This window comes from Eriocheir sinensis, chromosome 2 (genome assembly GCF_024679095.1).
Source record: "Eriocheir sinensis breed Jianghai 21 chromosome 2, ASM2467909v1, whole genome shotgun sequence".
In the NCBI taxonomy this organism is placed as follows: domain Eukaryota; kingdom Metazoa; phylum Arthropoda; class Malacostraca; order Decapoda; family Varunidae; genus Eriocheir; species Eriocheir sinensis.
The window spans coordinates 20635804-20663439 of record NC_066510.1 but is presented as its reverse complement, the minus strand read 5'-3'; the positions used below and the strand labels follow the sequence as shown (position 1 = coordinate 20663439).

The 27636-nt window shown below is 38.7% G+C and overlaps 1 protein-coding gene across 6 annotated transcripts in view; it reads left to right on the top strand.

The window, feature by feature from the left end:
- LOC127001313 (unconventional myosin-IXAb-like) overlaps positions 1–27636 on the top strand; it is a 46114-nt gene that overhangs the window by 6499 nt on the left and 11979 nt on the right. For 3 of the 6 annotated variants that reach the window (XM_050865760.1, XM_050865797.1, XM_050865771.1), the window contains 5 exons: positions 4153–4337; positions 11341–11551; positions 11831–11969; positions 20089–20251; positions 23171–23248. In XM_050865760.1, coding sequence (XP_050721717.1) covers positions 4153–4337; positions 11341–11551; positions 11831–11969; positions 20089–20251; positions 23171–23248 — 776 coding nt within the window. Of the gene's footprint in view, positions 1–147; positions 539–4152; positions 4338–11340; positions 11552–11830; positions 11970–20088; positions 20252–23170; positions 23249–27636 lie in introns of all 6 variants that reach the window. The other 3 variants (XM_050865793.1, XM_050865749.1, XM_050865782.1) reach the window with 2 other exon arrangements.

Here is a 27636-nt window from a genome sequence, read left to right as displayed (position 1 = left end):
GTATTTACTTTTCACTCTAAATCTGGAGGTTCACATTACTTTAGATTAAGAGATAACCAAAAGGAAAAGAGCTGATGATTGAATTATTCATAATTTGTTCTATTTTGTTTATTCACTTACTTATGCATGTGACTTGCTATCCCTCAGGTGATTTTTGTTGAGTGTAAGTGGATGTATGAAAGGTGAAAAAGGACATGCATCCTGCAGCTTAGTGTGTGTGTTCAGCAAGGGGTGGCATCCATGGTCATGAACACTGTGGCGAATTACAAGAAGTTAAAAGTGAATGTGACATTTATCCTGAAAACAAAATCCACACACATGCACACACACACACACACACACACACACACACACACATGCATATAAGAAGTATATTTTGAAGTGCTGAAGACCAGCTTTGTGAGAGATAGTCATTTGTGAGACTGTTGATGCTGCAAAGAGAGGGAGGTATGGGGGACTTGTGGTGCCCCTCTTCAGAGCCCCTCATTCCATGCTCTCCATGCACCCATTCCTACCCCCACTACTGGACCATCGGCAGGTACTCACCCCACTCATAAAGCATGGCCCACTTTCTCTGGGTGTAAGAAGCAATAACTATTGAAGCAGCATAGTAATATTTTCCCAAGAGCTGCTGCAACACAAGTAATGCTATTAATATGTATCTATAAGCTGGTTTGGCATCAGAAACTTTTGCTTTTCCTATCAGTATACACAAGTTCAGATAAAATATTGGTATTTGTTGTTTGTAAGGTTGTTTTCTTGGCTCTATATTATTGCTTTCTGGTGGTGGGATGCTATTTGGTGCTTTTTGAAAAATGGTCTCTAAATGCCTTGCTTTGTAAATAAGCCCATGACAAAAGTTACTCTCCAAGATTTTACATTTATTAAAATTGACGAGTGTTAATCCCAAACCTTTGCATTGACAGTTTAAGGGAAAATATTTGTTTCCTCGATCCAGAACATGTATAAATATTTTTCTTTGCTCAGACTATATGATTCGTTATTATTAAGGAATATAACATTTTTCTTCATCAGTTGTGTACGTACTTCAGTGTTATATTTTTGTTCTTGATATTTTAGCACCTTTTTTTGTGCATATTTTCATTGAGAAATCAAGGCATACCATGGATGCCTTTTGCTTGTCATTAGTTGTTGTTGAAGAATATAATTACTGCATTTGATGGTAAAGGACACAGCAGCATTTTCTAATATAGGCAATAGTCTCAATTTCAGAGAATCTAGTTTTTGTGATATTGTCATTGACAGATAACAGCCATTTCTTTCATGCATAGATGAAGCTTGTGACGAAAAAAGAAAAAAATGTTGCATTTATTATTATTTATTTGGTCCATATGTTTTAGTTAGATATGTTTGTGCAAGAAGGAAGAAGGTAATAGTTATCATATGCATATTTATTTAATGAACTCAAGTTGATAAAATGGCAAATTATTTAACTTCTTTGTATAAATATGCTAAAATATGTACTAAAAACATTAAAACCTTAACATACAAGGAAATACTTTAGTTAGCTGACTAAAGAGGAATGTTTGGTAGGGTTTGTGTGAGGAATGGTGAATAAGGAAAGATTAAGAGTTAAATCACAAACCCTCCACTCTGGTTTCCTTGTAAATCTTGTTATTCTCCTTCCTTCTGTCAGTTTCAAGGGTCCTGACCCCAGAACCAAAGTTGCTGACAATAAAACCTTGCTATGTTGGGCAGAAATGGAGAATGTTATCTGATGCACCTGAAGACCAGTAGAGCTATAATCACTGAATTGTATATATGGTTGAGTGTCTTACTGCAGACTGATGCAAGCCATTGTTATGGGCCACAGTGTATTTACCTAGTTGTAATTTTACAGGGTCTGGGCTTACTCTTGTGTGGTCCCATCTCCGTATCTGTACTTGTCTAGTTTTTCCTAAAAGTTGTGCACTCTCTTCGCTGACACTACTTCCTCACTTAGTCTATTCCAAACCTCTATGTTTCTTTGTGGGAAGCTATGTTTTTTTATGTCTCAAGCATCTTCCTTTTCTCAATTTTTTACTGTCTCCTCATGTGTTGCTGGTGTTTCTTACTGCTCTTAGTTGTAACTCATTATCTACTTATATTTTATTCCACAATTTGTAAATTAGTATTAGGTCTCCTCTTTCTCTTCTTTGTTCCAATGTTGGCAGGTCAGTTTCCTTTAACCTTTCTTCATTTGACAATCCCTCCAGTTCTGGAACCATCTTCGTTGCCATCCTTTGTATTTTTTCTAGTTTTTTCACATGTTTCTTCTTATGGGGAGACCACGCCGGTTCTGCATATTCCAACTTTTGTCTAATCACAGTGATAATCATCTTTTTCATCATATCCTTATCCATGTAGTGAAATGCTATTCCTATATTTCATACCATTCTATACGTATCACCGAATATCCTATTTACATGACTCAGACTGTTGGTTATTTTGTATTGTCACTCCCAGATTTCTCTCTTCTTGAACTTTTAATATTTCTCCCTCTCCCATTCTATATGTCCACTATTGTCTCCCTTCACTCTTCCCATTTCCATTACATGACATTTCTTCACATTAAACTCCATCTCCCATTTCTTACTCCAATCCCAAATTTTATTTAGGTCCTCTTGCAGAATTTCACAGCCTTTACTATTGCTTATGTGTCTCAGCAATTTTGCATCGTCTGCAAACAAACTCATGTAACTATTTACTTTCTCCGGCATATCATTTATATACTAGGAAAAATATTGGTGCCAGTTCCGATCTTTGAGGCACCCTACTATTTACATTTCTCCATTCCGATTTCATGTCCTTTACCACTGTTCTCATTTCTCTTCCCTTCAAGTAACTTTCTATCCAGTTTTTCATTTTCCCTTTCAATCCTCCTCTATTTTCCAGCTTCCATAATAGTCTTGTATGTGGAACTTTGTTGAAAGCCTTCTTCAAGTCCAAATACACGCAGTCTACCCATTCATCCCTCTCCTGTGTTATGTCCATCACTCTTGAGTAAAAGCTTAATAAGTTTGTTACACATGTACACCCTTGTCTAAAGCCATACTGTTTTTCTGTAATTATATTGTCTTCTAGAAATTTTGTCCATTGTTTCTTTATCACTTTTTCACTTATTTTACAAACTATAATGGTCAATGATACTGGTCTATAGTTCAGAGGTTCTTCCTTTTTCCTGCTTTTATATATAGGGACCACCTCAGCCCTTCACCATTCCTTCGGTATTTTACCAGTTGATATTGAGCACTTTATGATATCATATACTGGTCTGGTACATGTTAGGTCTGCAGTCTGATATAACCAGTTATCATTTTACTCTGGCAGGCAATATATCAGGGTTTTGCTGTACTAGTTTGATGAATTGCAGCACATTTCAATCTTGTGTGGTAAGCACAGTGTGGTTAACAGTATATCTTATAATATTGTCATTGTTTTTCAAAGGGGAGAGTTTTCAAGTTTTGTGTGCCTGCATGGTATTGATAACAGGATATAAAGAACTTTATTACTACTAACTATAACGTCATTGTTTGGTTATGGGGATTGTTTAATGAAAACTGTATTTTTAATGTTTTTACTAATTCAGAGTAATTAAGAGGTCTTGAAAATGCAGAAATAACTAATATTCTTGTATTTTTCTTCATTACCTTGTAATTTATATGTCTTACATGATTTTGAAAGCACACTGCATGGCCTCCTTGGTGTATTAGATATGAGAACAAGAGATTGCACTCAAAAGTTTGGAGAAAGACCTCAAAAGATAAATTGCTGCACCTTATTTATTGCTCAGGTGACCATCCTTGAGCAAAACTTTGGCCACAGTCTCATTTGATCCAAAGAGTTGGCTTTAAACAACAGCTTATTTGAGTTGAAAGAGGATGTAAATTTCATCAAGGTCCTAAGCTCATCTTGACTGGTAAAGAAATAGTGGACAGGTTTTCATTAAACTTTCCTGTTCCAATTGTGATTTACCTTCTTGTTGTGCATGTCAGTGACTAATCGCATAATACTAACCCTTTCATCATGCAAAAAGCTCTCATTTAATTATTGTGTAATGGAAATATTTGCACTATAAATACTTATTTCATGCAAGATATCTTCAGTTTGCCAGTAAATTAGATTGGTATCAACTAATGTCTCATCGGACAGGGTGAAGTTTGGTGTCCCGCTGGAGCAGGTGTGCAAAAATGACATCCCTGGGCCTCTGCTGGTGCTCATCCTGAAGCTGAACAAAGAGGGGCCCACCAAGAAGGACGTCTTTCGTGCCCCGGGCCATCAGGGATCCATGAAAAAGCTTATACACTTCTTGCAGAATGGACGGCTTGTTAATATTGGTATGTTTCAACAAACTTTTGTTATTTATGATAAAATTTCATTTGAAATTTGTTGTCTAATGTTTTAAGCCTTTCCTCGCTAAGCGCTTGCAACGAGACTATCCCCCCAGGCACACTCAGGCACCCCAGCGGGGGAAGGGGATCTATTTTAACCACTGTATCTCAAAACCTATTCACAGCTGCAAAACACAAACTGCATTGGAAAGAGGAGGCCAAGATCTATAAGATTCAGTTATGTAAGCCTCTCCTGCGAATGTACAGGCACATTCGAGGGGTGTTTTTTGCTATGAGTTCGACTGGCGCTTGCAGCGAGCTTTTAACACCACCAGCAAGTGACAGTAGTGCTCGCTCTTTTAAGCTCTGTGTTTCAAAAACTATTCATCACAGCTAAAAAACAAAAACACCATTGGAAAGAGGAGGCCAAGATCTATGAGATTCGGTAATGAAAGCCTCTCCTGCGAACATACAGGCACGTTCAGGGGATGTTGCCTGTGAAGACATACATTTATGCGTGCATGACGGTCTGCCATAAGGCAATTGTAGTGCGGCGACTATGCCTGATGAACGAGCCTCCCATATATCCCACTTTGCCAGTGGGGTACCTCTCTGGCTGACTTGGTAAGGAGTGGCTCTCCCGTCACGTTGGTCGCGGGTTCAATCTCAGGCAGCCGGCGAATACCCTCACTTCTTCTAGATTAATTTCTCGTGTGTTTCGATACACGCAGAGGACGTGTAGGAAAATAGAAAAAGTAAAAATAAAATCCCGGGGCATGACAGTGGTGGCATAGCAGTGGGTATCCTCTCCTGTAGTTCTGTTGAGTTTCCCCGAAGGGGTAACAGGTAGGATGACCCATGCTCCAAGGGTAATAGAAAATGGGAAGTGTTGGAGGTATGTCTCTACGAGGACTGTGAAATAGTTCACCAAAATGGGTCACAGTCTAAAGGTCTCAACACAGAAATTAATCTACATAGAGGGGAAAGTCGTGTAGTGCGGCGACTATGCCTGATGAACAAGCCTCCCATAACCCACTTAGCCAGTGGGGTACCTCTTTGGCTGACTCGGTAAGGAGTGGCTCTCCCGTCCTGTTGGTTGCGGGTTCAATCCCAGGCAGCCGGCGAATACCCTCACTTCTTCTTGATTAATTTCTCGTGTGTTTCGATACACACAGAGGACATGTAGGAAAATAGAAAAAGAGAAAATAAACTCCCGGGGCATGACACAATTACTGAGTAGATCTCTTGATGATGGGGTGCTGGCAGGGCAGTAATGCCAACTGCAAAATTTACAACTATTTGGTCAAAATATCGGTCATGTGATAGGTGAAGCTATGCAAAAATGCCGCTATATTGGTCAACAACATCCACCAGTTGCTCATCCGTAGATTTTCCGCACTAGGCTGATATGATTTTTCACTAAATTTCATGGAAAACCCACTGAATTGGCAATGCTGTAGGGTGAGAAATAGTGTTGGAACACTCTCATACACTGGAATTTTGAGTGCGACTGGAGCTCACAGCGAGCGCTTAGCACCACCGGCAAGTTACGCTAGTGCTCACTGCGAGCGTTTAGCAACGAAAGGGTTAAAGAATCCTACAATGAACACCACTGATTCAGATCTTGATAATATTATTTCCATTGTTCCTGATCAGTTTGTTGATTTGTATTGTTTGTTTCTTGAAATTTTTTACTGTGTAATGTTGATGCCAGCTGAATTATCATATTGAAAATTCAGCCTGTTCTGTGAACTTTTTTTTCTCATAAATTGAGATGCATAAAGCTCTGTCTGTCTTCAGATTTTTTATATGAAAAATTATTTTTATTGGAACATAACTTTAAAGACCAAAATAACCATGCTACTTTGAGCACTTGTACATTGGCAACCGAGTGGACAGCTTCTGGCTGCTGGGTCACAAATGGCGGACACTCATCCACCCATTGAGGAAAGCCCACACTCTCTTGGTGAAGTCAGAGAGGCTGTAGCAAGGTTGAGGGGTGGAAAGGCACCTGGTATTTGTAACATCAGTGCTGAATTGCTCAAAGCTGAAGGTGAGGCCATGATCCTTGGGTTGCATGTAGTTTTGACTTCTGTATGGCAGTCAGGTACCTTTCCTACTGACTAGATGAAGGGGTTGGTTGTCCCTATCTGGAAAGGGAAAGTGAACCATCAGAACTGTAACAACTACTGTGGCATTACACTGCTCTCACCCATCTGTTGCGCATGCGTAGTCATAACCAGCTGCTAAAGCTGCAGAGACCTGAACAGTCTGGGTTCACTCCAAGCAAGTTGATAACTGTATCCGAAGGTACAAATTTTTATCAATTTTTTTCTTCTTTTGGGTGTTTGAAGTGTCTTTTTTTTTGTCTTGTCCAGTAACAACTGCAAACTTACCTTTATTATTTTCTTATGATTCTTCATAGTCCATAGCTGTCTTATAATATGTTACCAAAGAATACAGGGCGATCAAATAACTACTATACAAAAATTAAATCAGTGAAGGATCGCCCATGCCTTGTTGTTATCCCACTTCTCCGCCAGGCGCCGACACGACCCTGCCACCATTTGCATTGTTTTGTATGACTAAGGTGCACTGTTGGTAATTCGAGCAGTACAAGCTACATAAAAAATCATATTGGAAAAAAAAATATCATGTGTTCATTATTAATTATTAATATTAGTGAGAATAATGGGGTAAATATGATATCAGAAATTGTACATCATGATTCTTGTACGAGGAGTTATTTCTCGCAACACCAGCCTGGCCCCCATTTTCATTGTTTGAAAACCACACAACCACACCCATACAACAAACAGCTGCATGCCACTTGTCACCAGAACCGTGTGAGTTGTGTCTTGCCTAGTTGTCTGTCATAAACTACAAGTGATGGTGAGAATATGCTAATTATGATATCAGAAGCTGTGCATCATCAGTATGTATGAGGATGCATTTCTCACAAAACCAGCCCGACCTCCATTTTCATTGCTTTACTCAAGGACACTTGTCAGTTCAAGCAGTACAGGTTACACCAAAAATATGTAGATTTCAGGAAACTTTATACATCATCAATGTTCTTTAACCATACATATTTCTGAGCATTTTAAGAACTATTTTTTTCCCCAAAATTGTTGTCTTAAAGCTTGGGGTGCGCGTTATACGCCACGAAATACGGTATATATATATATATATATATATATATATATATATATATATATATATATATATATATATATATATATATATATATATATATATATATATATGTTTTATTTTTTTTCTTCATTATCCTCCAAAATGTGTATATAATTAATTTAAACTTTGCCACAAAAAACTCCAAAAACTCTTTATCGACCCCTCTTTCGGCCACCTCTTTTGATTCTTTTCAGGAGCAGCAAGTAGTGGGCTTTTTTTATTATTGTTTCCTTTTTTTGTGCCCTTGAGCTGTCTCCTTTGTTGTAAAAAGAAGAAAAAAAAACATGCATATGTCTATGTAAAAATCGAGTGCTTTATTGGAAAATACATACGGCTGTAGTATTAATCGCCCCCATTCCCGTTCCCTTCCCTTCCCTTTCCTTTCCCTTGGCTGTGAACCACAGTTTTAAGCATCCCCGGGGGGTTGGGACTGATTAACACTATCTCGAGAGAGAGCGGATGGGTTCAAAAAAGTGTTGACTCCGCGGGGATAGAAGCAGGACATATTCAGATTTCCCTTCGTATATTTCAAGAATAAATAGTGTTCTATTTGTTATTATAGAAGGAACTATATTGAAAAGTATGAGAATATTTTTATGACTGATATTATATTGCAAACTTTGCTGAAGTTAATATATTTTTTTTTAGTTTTTAAGACTGGTGTTTCCATTTGATTGTAAACATATACAGTTATTTCTGAAGATTCCTTTATTGTCCCCAAAAATGTCAAAAAACGGTAGATTAATGACTAAATATGGCATTATTATGGCAATATTTAACATATACCATAAAAAAGGGCATTTCTTGGAGACCACTGAGATTTAAGACGAAAAATGCCACAAATGGCATGACCTGGTAACCCCTATGTGGCTGCCCAGGTGTGTGTGACCAGTCATGGATACCAACCTATCTCCTAAATTAACCTCGTTACTCGTTATTTACCTGTAGATCAACTACGCTAATATTTTATTTTATGGTATATAATTATATAAATACAATGGTGTGTGAAAAATGCATTATTTATCTCGTTTTCTGTAATTATTGGTTTGAAAATGCTGCCAACATTATTATGACGTGCAGATTGATCTTGTCTGGCCCGCATATCTGTCCCGGGGATGGGAAGGGGACAGGGCAGCTTATACATACCCCAGATCCGCGTATGGGAATGGGAACGGAAAGGGAATGGAGAAGACTGATACTACGGCCGATAGTCACTATAAATTTTCGATTTTAATTTATAGTGAAGGTTAAAAAAGGTTATTAGTGTCTTAAAGCTGCAGATAAATATATCTGTAGGCTTGCAGGATTATTGTTCCCTTTCTCATGGCTTAACATTCTGTTCTCTATCCCTGGGAGGTGAAATAATTCTCCCACGCTTCATCCCGAGTGGCACAAATCCCATCACGTGTCTTCTTGCGGCTTTCATTGATATCAAGTTTTATCAGCCCAACATTTCCCTTTCTAGAAAATTATATGAAATATCAACATGGAAGTTTTCTAGTTTATGTTTCATATGTATTTTCTGGTTGGTTAACCCTTTCCTTGCTGAGCGCTCGCAACGAGACTATCCCCTCAGGTGCGCTCGGGCACCCCTCAGGTGCGCTCGGGCACCCCAGCGGGGGAAGGGGATCTCTTTTAACCGCAGTATCTCAAAAACTATTCATCACAGCTACAAAACAAAAACACCATTGGAAAGAGGAGGCCAAGATCTATAAGATTCGGTTATGTAAGCCTCTCCTGCGAACATACAGGCACGTTCAGGGGGTGATTTTTGCTGTGAGTGCAACTGGCGCTCGCAGCAAGCTTTTAGCACCACCAGCAAGTGACGCTAGTGCTCGCTCTTTTAACCTCTGTATCTCAAAAACTGTTCATCACAGCTAAAAAACAAAAACACCATTGGAAAGAGAAGGCCAGGATCTATACGATTCAGTCATGTAAGCCTCTCCTGCGAAAGTACAGGCACGTTCAGGGGGTGTTGCCTGTGAAGACGTACATTTATATGTGCGCGACTGTCAGCCGTAAGCAATTACTGTAGATCTCTTGATGATGGGGTGCTGGCAGGGCAGTATTGGTAACTGCAAAATTTACAACTATTTGGTCAAAATATCAGTCATGTGATAAGTGAAGCTATGCAAAAATGTCGCTATATTGGTCAACAACATCCACCAGTTGCTCGTCCCTAGATTTTCCACGCTGGGCTGACATGATTTTCCACCAAATTTATTGGAGAACCCACTCAATTGGCAATCCTGTGTTGTGAGAAATATTGTTGGAACACTCATACGCGGGAGATTTGAGTGCGGGTGGAGCTCGGAGCCGTTAGCTGCTTAGCACCAAATTAGCCTACCGCTAACGCCGCGTTTAGCCATGAAAGGGTTAAAACTGATTCGTTTGATTTCAAGATAATTTCATGTAGAATAATGTTGATTGCAATTATGGAGCTTCAAAACTGTAATATGTATTTCATAAATTTGTACATTTAACTTAGCATCCTCTCTTAATGCTCTGCTTTCTGGTGCTTTATTTACAATTTCTTTTGTTTGTATGTTTCATTACATAAATCACTATCCTTGATTATAGTACCCATACCTTTTTCCTTGTGTGTATAGTACAATATGCTGCATGTGATCATTAATATGATCATTAATGTAGATCATTGATGTACACAGGAGGAAGAGGAGGGTCATGTGGTGGGAGGGGAGGCTGTTGCCAGTCTGCCCCACTCAACGGAGAGGTAGGAGGCTGCGTGCACAAAGCTCTAGTGGAAGGTCTTAGAAATGATGTCTTGAAATGTTTTGTTATGACCACCAACAGGACTTAATCTTAAGCCTGTGATGCAAATAAAGATGTGCATGATGGGTAGTGTGTGTCACAGAACGATTTTACTGTTTTCCGTCATGCTATAGGCTTAGTCGCCTGCTACTGATGTGAATACACATGTAATGAAAATGGCCTGATACAGAATCCATTCATAATTAGATACAGCCAAAGCTATTTTCCACTAATGACAAACTAATGGGGCTCCATAGAGCAGCAGCAGCTTAAAGAAAATATATAACAATATTTCAATGTACTGATACATTGTGCCAACCCTAGAAAGATCCATGTATTGTGAAGTTTTATTTATTGCTTTACAAGTGGCTCATCTTATTTGTGTATCATATTAATGTCAACTGACTTATGTCTTGTTACTGCATTCCAATTATTTTACATTGCTGTTAATGACATGTATTGCTGATAGAATTATATTGCAATGTAAATTAAAAAAATCACTTTGAGGAATTAGTAAAATGAAGGCTAATAATAAAAGAATAGATAATAGAAAATTAAATACCACAGATAAAGGGAAAACAATCACCCAATGAGATGGGACACATTTTTATAAACTATGAATCCTTACAGCTAAACATGCAGTTTTATTTAGCAAGGACCACAGCAAATGTGGGGTTCAGTTTAAGCCTACTGTAAGGTAGAAATTGAGAGATAGGATTCTGAGAGCCCTTCCATGCATTGTAGGAACTTGCAAGGGTTCACACACCACATAAATGGTTTGCAGCATTTGTGCTAAAGTACTTGCCTTGAAATTATGAGAAATGAGAAAGATATTTTCTCATTGTTTTGAATAGAGCTGATAGACCTATTAAATTTAATCCTAGGAAGTGGATTAGGCTCATAGAATCCATTTCAGCAAGATTACAACCACAATATCATTTGATAATACATGTGATTTAGGGGTTGTTGGAAGACATGCTTTCATTCTAAAATATTGAATTTATTTTATTGTTGCTGTATTGATTATATTTTCTTCCAACAGACAACTTCTCGGTGTATACAATTGCATCCGTCCTTAAAAAATTTCTCCGAAAGCTGCCTGAGGGTATTTTTGGCCGTGATGGGGAGCAACAGCTGTTTTCCATCATTCAGTATCAGGACACTGAGCTGCAGCGGGACCACATCCATCGACTCATCACCTCGCTGCCCTCTGTTACACAACACCTTCTGGTCCTCCTCTTTGGCACATTTAGGTAAGATATTCATAATCAGTGACTTTTGTACATTTGTCTCCCACTCTGAAAAAGTATAATTCTCTTGAGATAGGGAAAGCTATAGTTATTTTTTTGTTCTGTGGTATATATGTCACAAAAAGGAAAAATGGAAGTAGAGCTTTGTTAGAAGAGAAGGATAATAGAATTGATAAGTAGAATTATTTTGGACTTAATGGTGCCTTGTGTGTCAATTATGCTGCAGCACCTTGTATTGACAGTTGAGTTTATAATAACTAATGTTCTTCATGACATTTCCAGAGTAATAGCCATGAATGCAAGTAGAGCACAGACAGGGATGACTTCAGAGGCTCTGGGTGTGTCGGTTGCGCCCTCCTTCTTCCAGTCATGTGTGGCAGATGGAAAAACAGCACGCATGGAAGATGTCATCCGCTTCAAGGTAATAATGACCAGACTGATTATTATTATTATTATTATTATTATTATTATTATTATTATTATTATTATTATTATTATTATTATTATTATTACTATTACTATTACTATTACTATTAATATTACTAATCAGCTTGTGGGCAACTAATATGCTCAAAAGTAAAAGTGGTGAATTTATTAATGGTCATTTGTGTGTTTTGGTGCATATATTTTGCATGTTGCAGTGTACAGTATGTGCATGCATAAACAGGTATGGGAAGGGTGTTAGTACACTAAAAGAATATGCATAAACCTAAAATATTGGCAACTTTTTTGTTGTGCTGTGATTAAATTAATGCCTACCATTTGTATTATTAGGTGCATTAGGAAAGCCATGCAGTGTGACATAGGTATTTATCTATCAGTGGGGGGCACCAGGCTAATATAACTCAGGGGCATTCTAATGACAAATAGAAGGGCATATTCTAAGGTCACATCAGTGAAAGGGTATATTCTAAGGTCACATCAGTGGTGGATATTAGGGCATGGCCAGAGTGTAGGTGGGGGGGGAAGGCACCAAATTCTCATGGGGGGGGCACATGCCCCCATGCCCCCAATAGCTACAACACTGCTTAATGATTAGAGTGTCTGTCAGGTGGTGATAAACTTGATGTGTATATCTAAACTCCACTACTAAGGCATTATAAAAGGGGTATATAGAAATACCCACTATATCACATTAGCCTTGCCTCCTCCTCCCAAGAGAATAACATAAATATTAATGAGATATTCTTATAAAGATGTTTGACTTAGTCTGGAGTACGATCGCAGGATCTGTAGGTGTAAAGGAGGCAACCTACACTACAGTACCCTCTCGAGTTTTCAAGGCCATCCGAGTTTTCACATCCTCGATTTCATGTTAGTACTCAATTCTTACCATCCCGACTTTCGCGCATTATCACCCGACTTTCGCTGCTTTGACATGTGGTCACGCCTACCATCCGCTATCTTAAAAGGTACTATTACACTGGACGCTTGAAACATTGTGGCTATGACAAAGAGAGAGAGAGAGAGACTTATTAACACGTTAACTTGAACTTCCTGCCTCCTCCCTGTCGTTTGGTTCAACTCGGGCGCGAGCCTCAATACCACGCGAGCCCACGACTGGAGGAGGTGTGTAGCCTCACTCTGGTTATGAGCCCTCTCATGAAAGGTGATATAGACAGGATGAAAACAAGGAGAAAGAAGGGTGAGGAGGAGGGTCAGAAAGGAGAGTCAGGTCAGGACATTGGTCAGGACATTACCTAACTAGGTTAGGTCATGTCCATACCTGTCACACACACACACAGATGGTGAAATGAGAAGGATTTGGGAGGAACGATCTTCGACCTTCTTCCTGTTTTCTTTTTTCCAAGTACTTATTTTGAGATAATAAAGGAGTAAAGGAGGAAAAAAGTGACCTGCTCCGGGGGGCAACAGAAGCCAGTTATAATGGTGCCACTATAAACAGCTGCCTGCGCAATGACGGGCTCGGGGCCGACCATCAGGCCCAGATGGATAGTCTACCGGCGCCACAGGTCACATGTAATAAAAAAAAAAATTTCCACGGGTCGGAACAAATAAAGCTTTTTTTTCAGTTTTTTTATACCTTCGAACTGTAGGTGTAAAGGAGGCAACCTACACTACTCCAAAAAAGTGCTGCATGGATTCATCACGGTGTATATCTCAGTTGTGAAATTTCTTCAGCTTTACATTCTTTTCAATATTTTGTCACCATATTGAAAGATCATGTGTGCATGATCAGAGAAGAGTGAGGTAAATATGTAAATGTGATTGATATACATATGAATTGAAATTGGGTATCATAGATGAGTATTAAAAAGAAAATGCCTGGATTTGAGCAAATTAAAATGAAATCACGTCCCCCTCTAATTTCATGTGTTATTATAATACCATTAATTAGGACTCCTACAGTGGAAATCCTAGATGGACTGAATATAAACTAAATAAATATCGAGGAACCAGGTATGTAGGTACCATGGGCTGCCCCTCTGATGCTGCTAAACCTCAGTGTTATCTCATCTTGTATGACGTTGAAGGCTGCAGATTATATGCCCACCATCATGGGACACATAATTTTCTCTTGGTGCTGCAACACTATTTCCCACTGACTTATACCTGAGTATTGGATGAGAAGCAGAGTTGGCTGAGTGTTAAATGTAATACATTACCTGACCAGGATGATAAGTAGTCAGTAGTGACATATTCATAAACGTATAATTAGAATATCTTGTGTCCAGCACAAGAATAATTTACAAGATTTCTACAGGAGGGGGGAATATGGATACCAAAGCTTTTTCAACCAGGGAGAAATTTAATTTGAATAGAGTGTACCAGAACCTTTTTTGTTTGTTTGTATATGAAAATATAATAAATCAAGCTTGACTAACTTGTATGCAGTATACATTTAAAGTATAGCAACTTTGCATGAAAAAGAAACTTTTCTCAAGGTTTGTTTATGCATGCAGTGAGTTACATTCTATCTGTATTTCACTTATGAGGTGTGAGATCTGTTCAGCACAGTGAGGCTGTGCATGGTCAGTGGTGGGCTGGCAGCAGGAGGAAACTGAAAATTATGACTCATAACATGTTAGATATATAAACTGAGTTAACTAGAAACTGAAACATCTGTATCATACTACATGCTAAACAATATTTATCTGCCTATTTGTCAAAAGAATTTTATAATTGCTTATATAATTCATTTAAACATACATGAGAAATATGTGACAGTTTTCATACCATGGTATACATGTATCTAAAGCTATATCATAATTCTCTTTTAACACTGACACCTGCTCCTTAGAGGTCCCTCAACAGGTAGCAGTGGATAGTAAAATCTCCACTTTCATACTCAGAGACTATATCCTTGCTTTCTTTAGCATTCTAACCCTTCAACCCTTCTTATCCATCTTATCCTTAATCCTCATGCCCTGTTCTCAGAATTCCTGCTGAAGGTGTGGTTATGGGAGAAGGCCCTTCAGTTTATTTAATATATTCTACATCTGTAAGATCAACACTTTTCCTCCCATTTCTCATATTTGTCTCAACCATATCACTTCATCCAAGAGCCACCTTTGCCCATTTACTTGACTTTCCAAACCCTCTCCATGAATTTATCATTCACAATATGCATTTTCATCTCTTACTCTATATTTTTCCTAGAGCTAGTCACTTCACATTTGCCTCTTTCATTTTAAGCATTCTTTTAACCTATGTAAGTAGAAAAAAATCCTTTCTCCAGAGTTTTATTTGACAGTATTTATAATTTTGTTGTTGTCATCTAATTAGAGAGAATATTTGTCAACAAGGCAATATTTATTAAAATGTTTTCAGATTGATAGATGATAATGGTATTGCCCTTAATTGTGTGCATGGATATGCTAGTAGATCTGATTCTATCAAGAGTGTATGAGATACTTGTGGTACAAATACTGAGAACAAACTTTTAACTAAAATACCAGCTTGCATTGACATAATACTATGATATTCTGTGTTACTTTAGGACAGCAGAGTCCCACTTGGCTCAAGGTGTCCATTATTATATAGGCATTGTAAGTAACTAATTGCTGTTTTGTATCTCATCCCATTTTTTTTAAGTAGACTCTTCTGTTAACTTCACATCCTACTTGACATTTTAATTTTTTTTGTGCCCCGTAAATTCCCTGGGACGAATTTAGGCAGAAGTTGATGTAAGTACTCCTCTCTCCCAGTGTACCTTCTGGGTGTCTTGTATTCATGTATCCTAGATGTTTGACTTTGATTACATATCTTCAGTTCTCGTTTCTTTCCTGGAATTGTGAATGAGTCACTTATAATGGAAATCATAAGGACCATGAAACTGTACATTGCCTTTCTCTTCTAGGTTTATTTGTTTATATGTTTATTTAATTACAAACTCATTGATATTATTTTTTCTTTTTTGTGTCTGAGATACTCGATGATCCATTAGCACTATTGAGCGACTTACTCGGCCTTGTATAATACACCACACTTCTGGCATTATTAGACTTGACCACCACTTGTACTGCATTAGGCAGATATGTCGTGTCAATCACCTAGTATTAGTATGTTTTTGTATATCCCTACATGCTAAATTTGATGTGGCTGTATAATATCATGTAAAACATTGCAATGCACCTCTTAAAAATTTCACATGGCAGTTCTATCTTGTATCACTTCAGTTTTTGTCAACCACTTAGAGCTGTATCATTCACACAAGAAACTTAAATAAATATCTTAGACATATAAATCATATTGCTTGAAAATATTATATTTGGAAAGCATGAGGTCTAAATGATTTTCATGTTACCGACTCAGAGTTACTTTTGTCCATTTTAGATAAATATTTGCTTAACCCGTACAGTACTGGCGACACGTATATGCGTCAGCGCCTATGGTTGCTGGAAATACTGGCAACGCGTATGCACGTCGGGCTTGCTAAACACTGTTACAGTCAATGTAGCGGGTTTATTTTTGCTACAGAGACTGCTGCAGACACTGGCAACATTGCACAAGTGCGTTTGTAGCATTAGCAACTCTACCCAAGCTGGGGAGGAATCCCAACCCACCTGTGAAATCAAGATCAAGATCAAGACCAGTGTAAACAATGTTGCGGTGGCCCATTCCTAGCCACAGCCACGGCTATGGCGATAGACAGTGTTTGAGGTTTCTTCATTTGAAGAAGACATGGGAGCACTCTCAGACTCTGGAAGTTTTTGATTGTAGAAAATGCCATTTGTGTGAGGTATTATATGTGTACGAGTGAGCAAAAATTCGAAAAATCCCACACTTATACCCCATGAAACGGTGCTCTCAGGAGTAATCTACACCTGTGTGCAACAGAAGTGGGCTACCTGGCCTCTATCACTTGTCAAATCCTCCATAAACCATCACAGGGGCCGTTTCCAGTCACACCGTGGTAACACTTCATGGAGTTCTGCAAAAAATAGGTCCATGACATATGTTTTTTATTATTTTTTCCACTTTTCACATCACCTGGAACATTTTTAAGCAAAAAAAAAAAAAAAAAAAAAAAAGAAAAAAAGGCCGGTACTGGGGGAGTCAAAAATATATAAATCGGCCGGTACTGTACAGTTTAATTGCAACAAGCATATGAAAGGCAGGTAACTGAATACGTGTATCTAGAACGCTTGTCTATGGTTAGATGTTTTCAGTATACAATCATTGGGACAAGATTATTTTCAAAGATAATGGTTTCATCAAGATACGAGTAGCTTGCTTTAACGCATCCAGATAATTTTTGATCATGGAATGTTGTGGGATTAACAAAAATATTCTGGTTAGCAACTGATGCTGACAATTATTTAAAGTGTTTTGACTGACATCAAAAGTGAACACAGTTGCCATCACCTTAATCCAAGGTTACCTTCATTGTGTTATGTTGACATGTGGGCATGTAAATTTATTCCACTGTAAGTTGTAGAGTTATTGCCATACGGCTTTCCACGTATGTCATCCTTCCACAGCCATGGAATCCTGGAATCCTGTAGGAAATTTCACAATATTAGCAAAACCAGTGATGGTCAGCACACTCCTTACAGTTCTTAGTTACTCCATAGTTGACCATTTCAGTTGTCATCTATCAGTAAAGTTTCAATCACTTTGAAAGAAACAAATTGCCACCACACCTTTGGATTCTTGTCATCATATGTTACTAATAAAGTAGTTGGATATTCCGAGCAGCCACCTTTAAGAGAACTTTAAGAAAAAGGGGCAACTGTGAAGTGATGGATGCCAGCCCTTTTGTTTTAAGAGCAGCTTTCCAGTCTTATTGATATTTATAAATTGGATATTTATGTTTTGGCAATACACTGTCAAGAGTCTTCTCTTTATCAAAGAAAAATATATTTTGGTTACATTGAGAACTTGGAAACTCTTTTATCAAATATTATGACTTCATATTTATTAGACAGTTTCAGTGGAATAAAAAAAAAAGTATGTGAAACAAAAGTAACAGATATTGTTGACTTCTGTAAATGTCTTGTGATTGAGGGCATGTGTTGCCTCAGGTGGGGTTTGTTGTATTGCCACATTCTTTACATGTATTGTCTCTCATAACTTGGAAAGCTGATGATTTTATGTGTTTCTCTCACATTTTTGTATAATATTTGTAGTAATTTATTTTGCTTTATTCAAAATATTTCCAGGAAAGTTTGCTATAAATTTTGTCAATAGGCAAACATAAGTCATAAGTACACTAACCACAATTCATATAACATTTTCCAGAAAACCTATCCATGACACCAGATAGAATTCCCTGATAGGGAATGACAACAGGGACCAAAAAACAGATAATGTGCACACACACACACACACACACACACACACACACACACACACACACACACACACACTTACATATATAAATAAAATTGTAGTTGAGACACAACCTGGTGACAAACATAAAAGTTGCTTTTCAATATCTGAATGAGGAAATGATGAAGGAACTGATTGTGACAGTGATACGTCCAAGATTGGAATACGCAGCAACAGTATGGTCGCCAAGTACAAAGTCTAATATAAGGAAAGTAGAGGGGATTCAGAGGGCAGGTGCCAAGACTAAGAGATTTAACATATAAAGAGAAATTGAACCGGGTGAACTTACCGACACTGGAACAGAGGAGGGAGAGAGGAGATCTGATTGCAGTGTATAAGGTGCTGAGTGGGATGGAGAAAGTGGACAAAGAAGATCCAATAACATAGGACACAAGAGAATCAAGAGGTCATGGAAGGAAGATGAAAAAGGAAGCCGAAGAGACATTAAGAAGAAAAGCTTTCCACAAGTAGTGGAGGACTGGAACGTCTTTGAAAAAGATGTGGTCCGTGCAAAGATGATTCATGAATTTAAGGCCAAGGTGGATCATAATAGATGTAGAGATGGGACAGTACGACTGTAGCTCCTCTCCTGTATACCACAACTAGGTAAATACATTTAGGCAAATACACACACACACACACACACACACACACACACATACAAAATGAATATATATTTGTTGGTGAACATGACTTTTGAAATGCTTTATGCAGACAAAATGAATATATATTTGTTGGTGAACATGACTTGAAATGCTTTATGCAGGTATTGACATATTGTTAATTGAAATACTCCTGTCAGGAGATTAAATTTGATAAATTTAATAACAAGAATAATGATGATTAAAAAGAAAATTATAATATATAGATAAGTGATTAAAAGAATATGCAATCTAACAAAATAGAAGATTCCTAAGTATAAGTGGAATTTAATTACTTATATCTTGTGGTGGACTGAGAAGCCTGGAGCAGTCACTTAGTCTTTTATTTGTATATGGTTACTTCTTACAGCTGTAGTTTTTTGTCAGGAGTGCATGTTGAAAGATGACCCTCACTCTGGGCACTACATCAAGGTTTAATGACAGTGTAGGTTATCTTTGGATTAAATGTAGTTTGAACAATTTTTCATCTTTTTTGCCAAGGTGAGTTTCATGGTCATGTAATTGTATATGGAAAATACTAAGGTTTGGTCATCGTTTCTCTTCACACAATGAAATATTCCTCTGATGCGTTAGAAGTCAATTCTTCAAAGTACTGTAGGTATTTGTTGGTTGATCATGTTTTTATTAATTTAGTTTTCATAATTTACTGTTTATTGTTTTTGTATTTCTATCCAATTTATTTAATCACCTGAATTTGTAGACTTGTTTGTTGTAGTTATGCATCCTTTATGCATGCTCTTTGGTCTCCATACATACTTTTGACATCAGCAAGTGTTCATACATGTTTGACATGCTTAATGGTAAGGCTGTCATGTTCAGTTTCAATAAGTAGAAATTAAAGTTAGGGGATTGTGATTACCCATGTGCGTTAATGTTAATATTTATGTAATCATTGCTTGTCAGTAATGGGTCTCTTTATTGATATTCTTAGGTCTTTGTCATCCATTTACTTAACTGATTATTTTAGTAAAGTAACTGGGCTTTATTGCATATATGGTACAGATGGGAGTTTTTACTGTGCTTTTGTTTTTATTATTACAACTTGCATTGTTTATCATGGTTTCACATTTGTTTTGCTGGTAGGTGGCCACTCAGATCATGCAGTTTCTGATTGACAACTTTGGAGTGAGCAACCTGTTTGGAAGAGCCAACTATGAGTACTACGCCAGAATCACGGGACGTATTTTGAAGGTTGAGGAAGACTGGATTTTTGCCTTCAGATATCCACCCGAAAGTTTAGTGGCACGTAAGTGTGATGATTTTTACTTTTTGTTGAGTTATATGTGTTTCTCTTCTACTTATTTTAAGGTTAGAGAAGATATAATGAGAAACAGTTGACAGCCAACCTTCTTTTTGTATGGTTTACATTTCTATAACTGCTAAAAACACAAGCTTTGCAAAAAAGTGCTGCTCTCTTCCTGAGGTTCTGTACACCTGTAATAGCCCAAAATCTGCAGATTAATGATATTAGTTCTTAATTTACATATCCAAGAGCAAATCTGAACTGTATGTATTACACATGCACAACACACTGCTGGATGAAAGATGTACTCAAGGTCTCAAACTTGCCCATGTGATATCTGGTAGTGGCTGCCCAGACTTTCACCAACATAACTCCAAATTTGCACCATGGCCTTTTTTTTTTTTTTTTTTTTTTTTTTTTTTTTTTCCCACCTATACTAAAACTGCAAAAAATGAGGGATGGCTATATACCACTGTGTTATGGAATACCCCACATTCTTATTAACTTGTGGCAAATATTTGATTTTCTCAACAAGAAAAGAATACTTTATTCCATGTCATTTCACCTTTTGTGTCACTTCTTGGCAATGGGAGATGCTTTGCCCCTAACAACCACCGACTCATAACTTTTCCTGTCATCCCAGAATTTAATATCTGAAATATGGCACAAAAAAGTCTTCCTTCATTTCTTATATCTAATATTATTAAAGCAGCTAACTTACATAGGAATTGTTGCACTTTTTTATTTATTTATTTTATTTATTTATTTCTTATTTTTTAAAGGGGCTGCAGTGGTCTAGTGATAGTCTGGGGGTTCTAGGGGGTCTAGGGGTTTTGACACTCCCTGGGCAACTGTCAGTGGGATTGGTTGTGTATTCCTTTAGCCCTACACACATTGAAGTCCTTACAGTGAATGGACTGCCATGAAGTGTTAAAGCATGCACTGCTGTCCTTCCTTGGGGTAGATTCCAAAAACACACCTAAACTATATAAAAACAAGTCATTATAAGTCTATTCCTGTTGCAGTTTTAGACCACAGGCGTTGCAGCTCATTATTAAAACCATTTACTAAGATGACCATAAATCAATCACACTTAAATATATGCTAAACATGTTCCTTTATAAAGAAGTTAGTTTTAATACCACGATACATGTGCAATATTATACAGTAAATGTTCAGTTCCCCCCTAAAAATATTAGGTGATATCAGTTTCTGATGAGACATAACTCAAAGTCAGTTTCAAAATATCTATGATAACCTCTGATACCAGTAAAGGTAAAGGTAAAATTCAGGGCATATTCTAAGACACTCAGGGCCTCAGGGTTCACCTCCATTTCTTTGGCCCTTGAGCCTCTGGCGGGTAACAACCTCTACCTTGGGACACAGGGCCAATGTGACATCCAGGTTACCACAGTTTAGCTTCCCTAGGTTCTCCCAGGTAAGTATTTATTGACCAGCCCAGAGGAGATGTAAATATTTGGGTGGGCTGTGTGTTGACTGCCCAGGCTGGGATCAAACTTGAGCCATTTGTAGCTCGGCATGAAGATAACTACACCATGAAGATGCCTATTTATTCCAATGATAGGTATAAATTGTTTATATGTACATTGGTGCCATTTTGTTAGACCTGCCTCAAGCTCAAGGGCCAATGTAACGGAGATGAGCACTGAGGCCATGTGCAGCTATAGTGTATGCCCCCAACATTACCTACCTACAGATGGTTATAATTAGTTGGGTTTAATGCAGAATCAGACAAGTTAGTATCAACTTCAGTAACTAAACTTAAAAGTACTCTGGGTGGGTGAGGGTGGTCTTTGATGTTAAAAAGCAGCTTCTTTTTATGGAAGCTAATATTGGGGAAATTTTGCAATTTATAGGTAAAGATTTTGCTACATCACACATGATGAGTCTTCCTAACCTGTTATATATCTTTTTGAATGACATTAAATTTTACAGGAATCTCTAAATTTCTCGTGGAATCTCAACTACTGTACCAAAGTATACTGTATATCATGCAATTTTATCCCATGGAATGCCTTGAAATGGTCATGGCAGAAGTTTCTTTGTGGCAAGATGGGCCAATTTTGAATGTAAGAGATGCATGATGTGGAACTCATGAAAAATGGGCACATCTTGAATAGGGACGTTGTGGATTTTGGGTAGTTGTAAACCTCGAAACTTGAGTTATTAAAAATTCAAGAGATCACTATACAGGTAACTCTCGATTTACACGAGTATTGTGTCCTTGAAGAGGTCGCGTAAATCAAAAACAATGTAAATCAAACAAGAGGTAGGTTTCTATCAAAAAATAAATATTCACTTCATTTAGTGGAGAGAGAGAGAGAGAGAGAGAGAGAGAGAGAGAGAGAGAATGTCCATATCACCGAGATATCCACTCAGGCACTCAGTCTCAGCCTCACTCGTGTGAGGAAGAAATGAGGGACACCATGAGCGACTGGCTAGTATTGGCACCGGTACCGAGCAGTCTGCTACCGGTACTGTACCGTATAGCTGGTACCGGTACCTGCCCATCCCTATTGTTGAGTAGCGTGGCAGCGTGGGTACTCTATTGTTGTTCAAGTGGCGCGCGGGAAGAACTGAGCTCAGCTGTGTGGGCCGCTGCACTGTGTGAGTCCAGTTGCGTGAGACATCTGGTGGCCACTCCATAAAATATCGCGTATAAGTGAAAAAAACGTGTAAATTAAACATTTATTTGGATTTTGGACTCCGCGTTATTTCAAAAAAGCGTAAATCAAACTCACGTAAATTGAGAGTTACCTGTATACATCATAGTTTCATAAGTATCTTGGACCTTGGTACTTCACTGGTGTAGTGAGAGGCTAGAAGATGGTGGCTAGACCAAAAGTTGATTGACTTCTGGATCCTCAGCATCATCTCATTACATGGTTCTTTCTCCATCAGGCCAACACTCTCTTGAAGCAGAAAAAACTTGGCTTCAGTATGAATCGGAGCGCTGGGGTCTCAAGTTCAACCTTGAAGGTAGCAGATCATGTATATCATATACATGCCCATTTAATGTTGTTCTGCATTCATGTTGTCCTTTGTGTTGAACCATGAAGTATTAGTTTGGCCACTGGGACACCTGAAATGCTTGCTGTACCAAAGTTAGACAGATGCTTAGTAAAATGTAGTATTCATGTTTTATGTCATGAGCCCAGTAAAGTAACTGTTTTGTGTTGCATTGTGTCCATTCCACTATTGTTCTACAAGCTGAATGGTAGCTGAAGTCTTGTTATACCAAGGTTAAACAGGTGCTTAGTGAAATGTTTAGTAATCTTGTTTCATGTTGTTGTGAGGCCCATTACCGGGAGCTGCCCATACTGCATTGCCCCTAGTGCTGCTAAAGCTTCATCAATGCCACCCAGTACTTGGTTCTGTAAGAGCTGTTGCTTATGAGATAGTGCATATGAAAACTAGACCATGCTTTTTAGCGTATTTTTTAAGTTTTTAGATTTTTGCTGCATGGTAAATTGTCATTCCCAGAACCACCTCTGATTTTGTATGTTTTGCCATACAGAAATTAACTACAGTTGAAATATGTCCATTCTTTAAAAGTACAATCATTAATCTACTGACAAAGCAAATAATACAAAAAAGCACAAGATTCACTTTTATGTTTCCCCCTATTTCTAAGCCTGGTGTTGCCATGATATGGCTTCAGGAGGGAATTGTGTCCCAGTGCTGGAGCAGGACCTTACAGTCTCCTTAGCCTCAGACTCCTGTTCCTTGTCTGACAAATTTAGAGGGACTTTCTTTTCAAATTTTTTACCCACCTCTTCATCTATTTATCTTTCTCTGCCTCCCACTCTCCCCAATATTTTTTACTCTTATGTTGTGAGTCCTGTGATTACCCTCCCTTTTATTGCCCCTACTCCTCATGGGGTTTTGAGGAGCAGACTGATAACTTCCTCCGCTTCCAAAACAGGCAGCTGATGGTAAAGTTAACAGTGAAATTATCTTTAATACTGGTACTTTGGTGGCAGCCCCTGTAACAAGCTGGTCCCCATTGACTACTGACCCAACTTCGTTTCTGGCCTTGGCTACAATTGCATCTTGCCCAACCACCTGAACCCTTTTTCCTTCCTTTTTTTTTTTTTTTTTTTTTTATTTTTACGTCCTCACCTGTAGCATTGGTAGGCTTTCTTCAGGGGCCTGGTGGTCGGCCCTAGCCCATCATGGCGCTGGCAATTTTTATAGTGGCGCCATTTATGCTTGGCTCATGCTGCCCCCTGGAACTCATTCTTGATTCACTTGGATGGTTTCTTCTTGAGTCCGGGTTGATGGGTGGTCTTCTGGACAACATGCGGGTAGTCTTAAGCCACTCGGCGGTGACTGAAAAATTCCAGGTGGTAGCGTGGGGATTCGAACTGACATTGTCCTTGGCGTGGTGAATGCTGGGCTCACATGCTAACCACTCAGCCACCACCTACCTCATTACTTACCTCTTCCCCTGTGCACACTTTCCCTGCTCCCTCTCATTCCCCTCCAATTGGTATACTAGCCCTGCTCTCTCTCAGTTCCTATCTAAATCAAAACTGAGTCCCTTGGAAATGTACAAACTAACAAAGTTGATGTCTAAGTTCAGCAGAGAAAAGACCCTCCTTAATGACCTGAGTTTGAGTGACACACTAGACGCCACAAAGGCAGCTCATGCTCACCACGAGAGAAACAGAAGTAATGAAAAGGACAAGAGAAAGAGGACCTGTTCATCCAAAGAAAGAAGTTGGCCAAGATTGTCACTTATCAGGTGTGCAGTGTACCAACTCTCCACCATCCACAAGGGCAAGCTTGTTGACACTTGCAGGATCCACCATCACACCAAGAAACAAATCATGCAGCAATCAACTACACCTAAATTCTGAACCTGATGGACAAATTAGATAGTCAGCTTACTGACATTAAGTGCTTCAGAATGTCCTTCAAGTTATGTCCCAAATTCTTCTTCAAGCTCATTGCCTGCAATCTCTGGCTAGTCAAACACCCTGAAGCCAAAACTGCAAGAGTTTGTATCCAACATCACCTACTAGTTTCTAGAGGACTTTTGGTAACCCACTGTCTATATGGTTGCTGTCCTACACCCCTGACAGATCGCATCATAAATGGCTTCAGTTGTCATTACTCTGTACATTCAGAAATAATCGATAGACAGAGAGGCGCATAGATTTTTTTCTTTTCCACTTGGTCCATAGTGCCAGTAGGCTTTCATAATGGGGTATGGTGGTCGACCCCAGCCTGTTAGTAGTGTAGGTGTTTTTATAGGGGGTCCATTCTTGTTCGGTCCATGTTGCCCCCTGGTAGCTCCACTTGATCCTCTTTATAGAGTTTTGCTGAAATTTGGGGTTGATAGATGATCATCAGGACTGCAGGTTGTCTTCAGCAACTCGACAATGACTGAAAATTGTTAGTTTGTTGCGGTAGGCAGAACCTGAATGTGGATCTCAAGATCACAATGCCAGCGTGCTGACCACTTAGCCACTGCCTCCTCAACCCAACCAAACACCCCCTGAAGTCACTAGCATATGCAACGAATATAACATTGGATTATTTATTGGGTGACTGCTTCTGGGACTACTACACCATGAAGAGGTTTTAAGATCATCAGTGGTGGTCCTTGGTACTGTCTTAGCATATACTAAAGGTGAAGGCAAATCTGGGAGTGTGTTCTATAGCTGTGTGTGGCCTTAGTGCTCGTGTCTGTCTTATTGACTCTTAAGCGTGTGGTGGGTATGAACCCATTACCCTGGGACACAGGGCCAGTGTGACATTTGGTTTGCTACAGTATACCTTCTCCAGGTTTCCTCAGGTATACATTTATGGACCAGGCTGAAAGGAAGAATGAACAGCTGAGTGGGCTATGTGTTGACTTCCCAGGCCTGGACTCAAACCCTGTGTCATTTTTTTACCTTTGTAACTAGAGGTTGGAAAGGTTGGCTTTCATGGACTTCATGATGTGTTGATGGAAGTGTGTGAGTAGGGTTGCATAGGGAAGGGAAAGTTTCTGCAAAAATAGAAACTTTTGAAGGAATTTTCAGAGCCCGTGAATTTTGGGAATTTCCGGGAATTTTCAAATTTTTCACACGTGCAAAGTTGGGCAAAGTTGGGGTAAGAATGTTCAATGAGGGAAGGAAGTGGGTACTGAATTTGATACTGTTTGCTGATGAAACAGTGCTCATTGCAGAAAATGAAAGTGACCTACAAAATTTGGTCAGTGTTTTTGATAGTGTCTGTAACAGGAGAAAGCTGAAAGTAAATGTCAACAAAAGTAAAGTGATGGTTTGTGAGTGAAGTAGGAGTGAGGTTGTTGATTTTGTATGCCCATATAGAGTGGGAATTGAATGTGAAAAAGAATGCAAAACAATTTTGAATGGTGAAGAAATGGAGGAGGTCAGTGAGTTTAAGTACCTTGGATCAGTTATGTGTAAGCATGGTGGTACGGAGGGAGAGATAAGAGAAAGGGCATTGCAAGGAAGAAGGGTGTTAGGGTCTTTGGGACGAATCATAAATGGCAGAAGTGTGAGGATGGAGGTAAAGAGGGATTTGAGAAATACAATAATAGTACCAACCCTCACATATGCAAGTGAAACGTGGACCTGGAATGAAAGTCAGAGGTCTAGAGTGCAGGCAGTGGAAATGAGTTATTTGAGGAGTGCTTGTGGTGTGAGTAGAATGGATGGAATGAGTAATGAAAGTGTGTACGAGCATTTTGGAATGTGTCACATGGGTGAAGGGAAGAAGTGTGGAGTGGTGGAAGAAGTGAAGCGACAGACTTTGAAGTGGTTTGGCCACATGAAGCGAATGGAGGAGAGTAAGGTGACCAGAAGGGTGTATGTGAGTGAGATAGAGGGAGGGAATGCTAGAGGACGACCTCCAGTGAAATGGAAGGATAGGGTGCAAGAGTATGTTAGGGAGAGGGGGGAAAGATCTTTGAGAAACTTTGAGCAGGCAAGAAGGGAGTGTTTGGAGAGAGAAAGTTGGAAACTCTTCTGCCGTGGCCATCCTCTGGTGGGAGCTCCTAGGAGCAGGCGTCGATGAAATGATGATGTGTATTTGTATTAATAAACTAACCAAATTTGGTTCTTATAACTATTAATTATAAAGATTTAAGCAACAAAAATTGTATTTCACATAGGTTAGGTTAAGTTTAAAGAACTTTCAAACACATGATAACTAAACACCCATAGCATAAATTAACAAAGGAAGCTTTCACTGTGTTATAGGATGAATAGATGATTTCTCTGAGTCAAGACGTATGGTAATTTTTTGTGTTTCTGTTTGGTTACGTTAAGTTTAGGATATCTTCAAACACATGATAGGTGACAGCTTATGGCACAAAATAACAAAGAATGACCTCACTCAGTCAGTAAGGA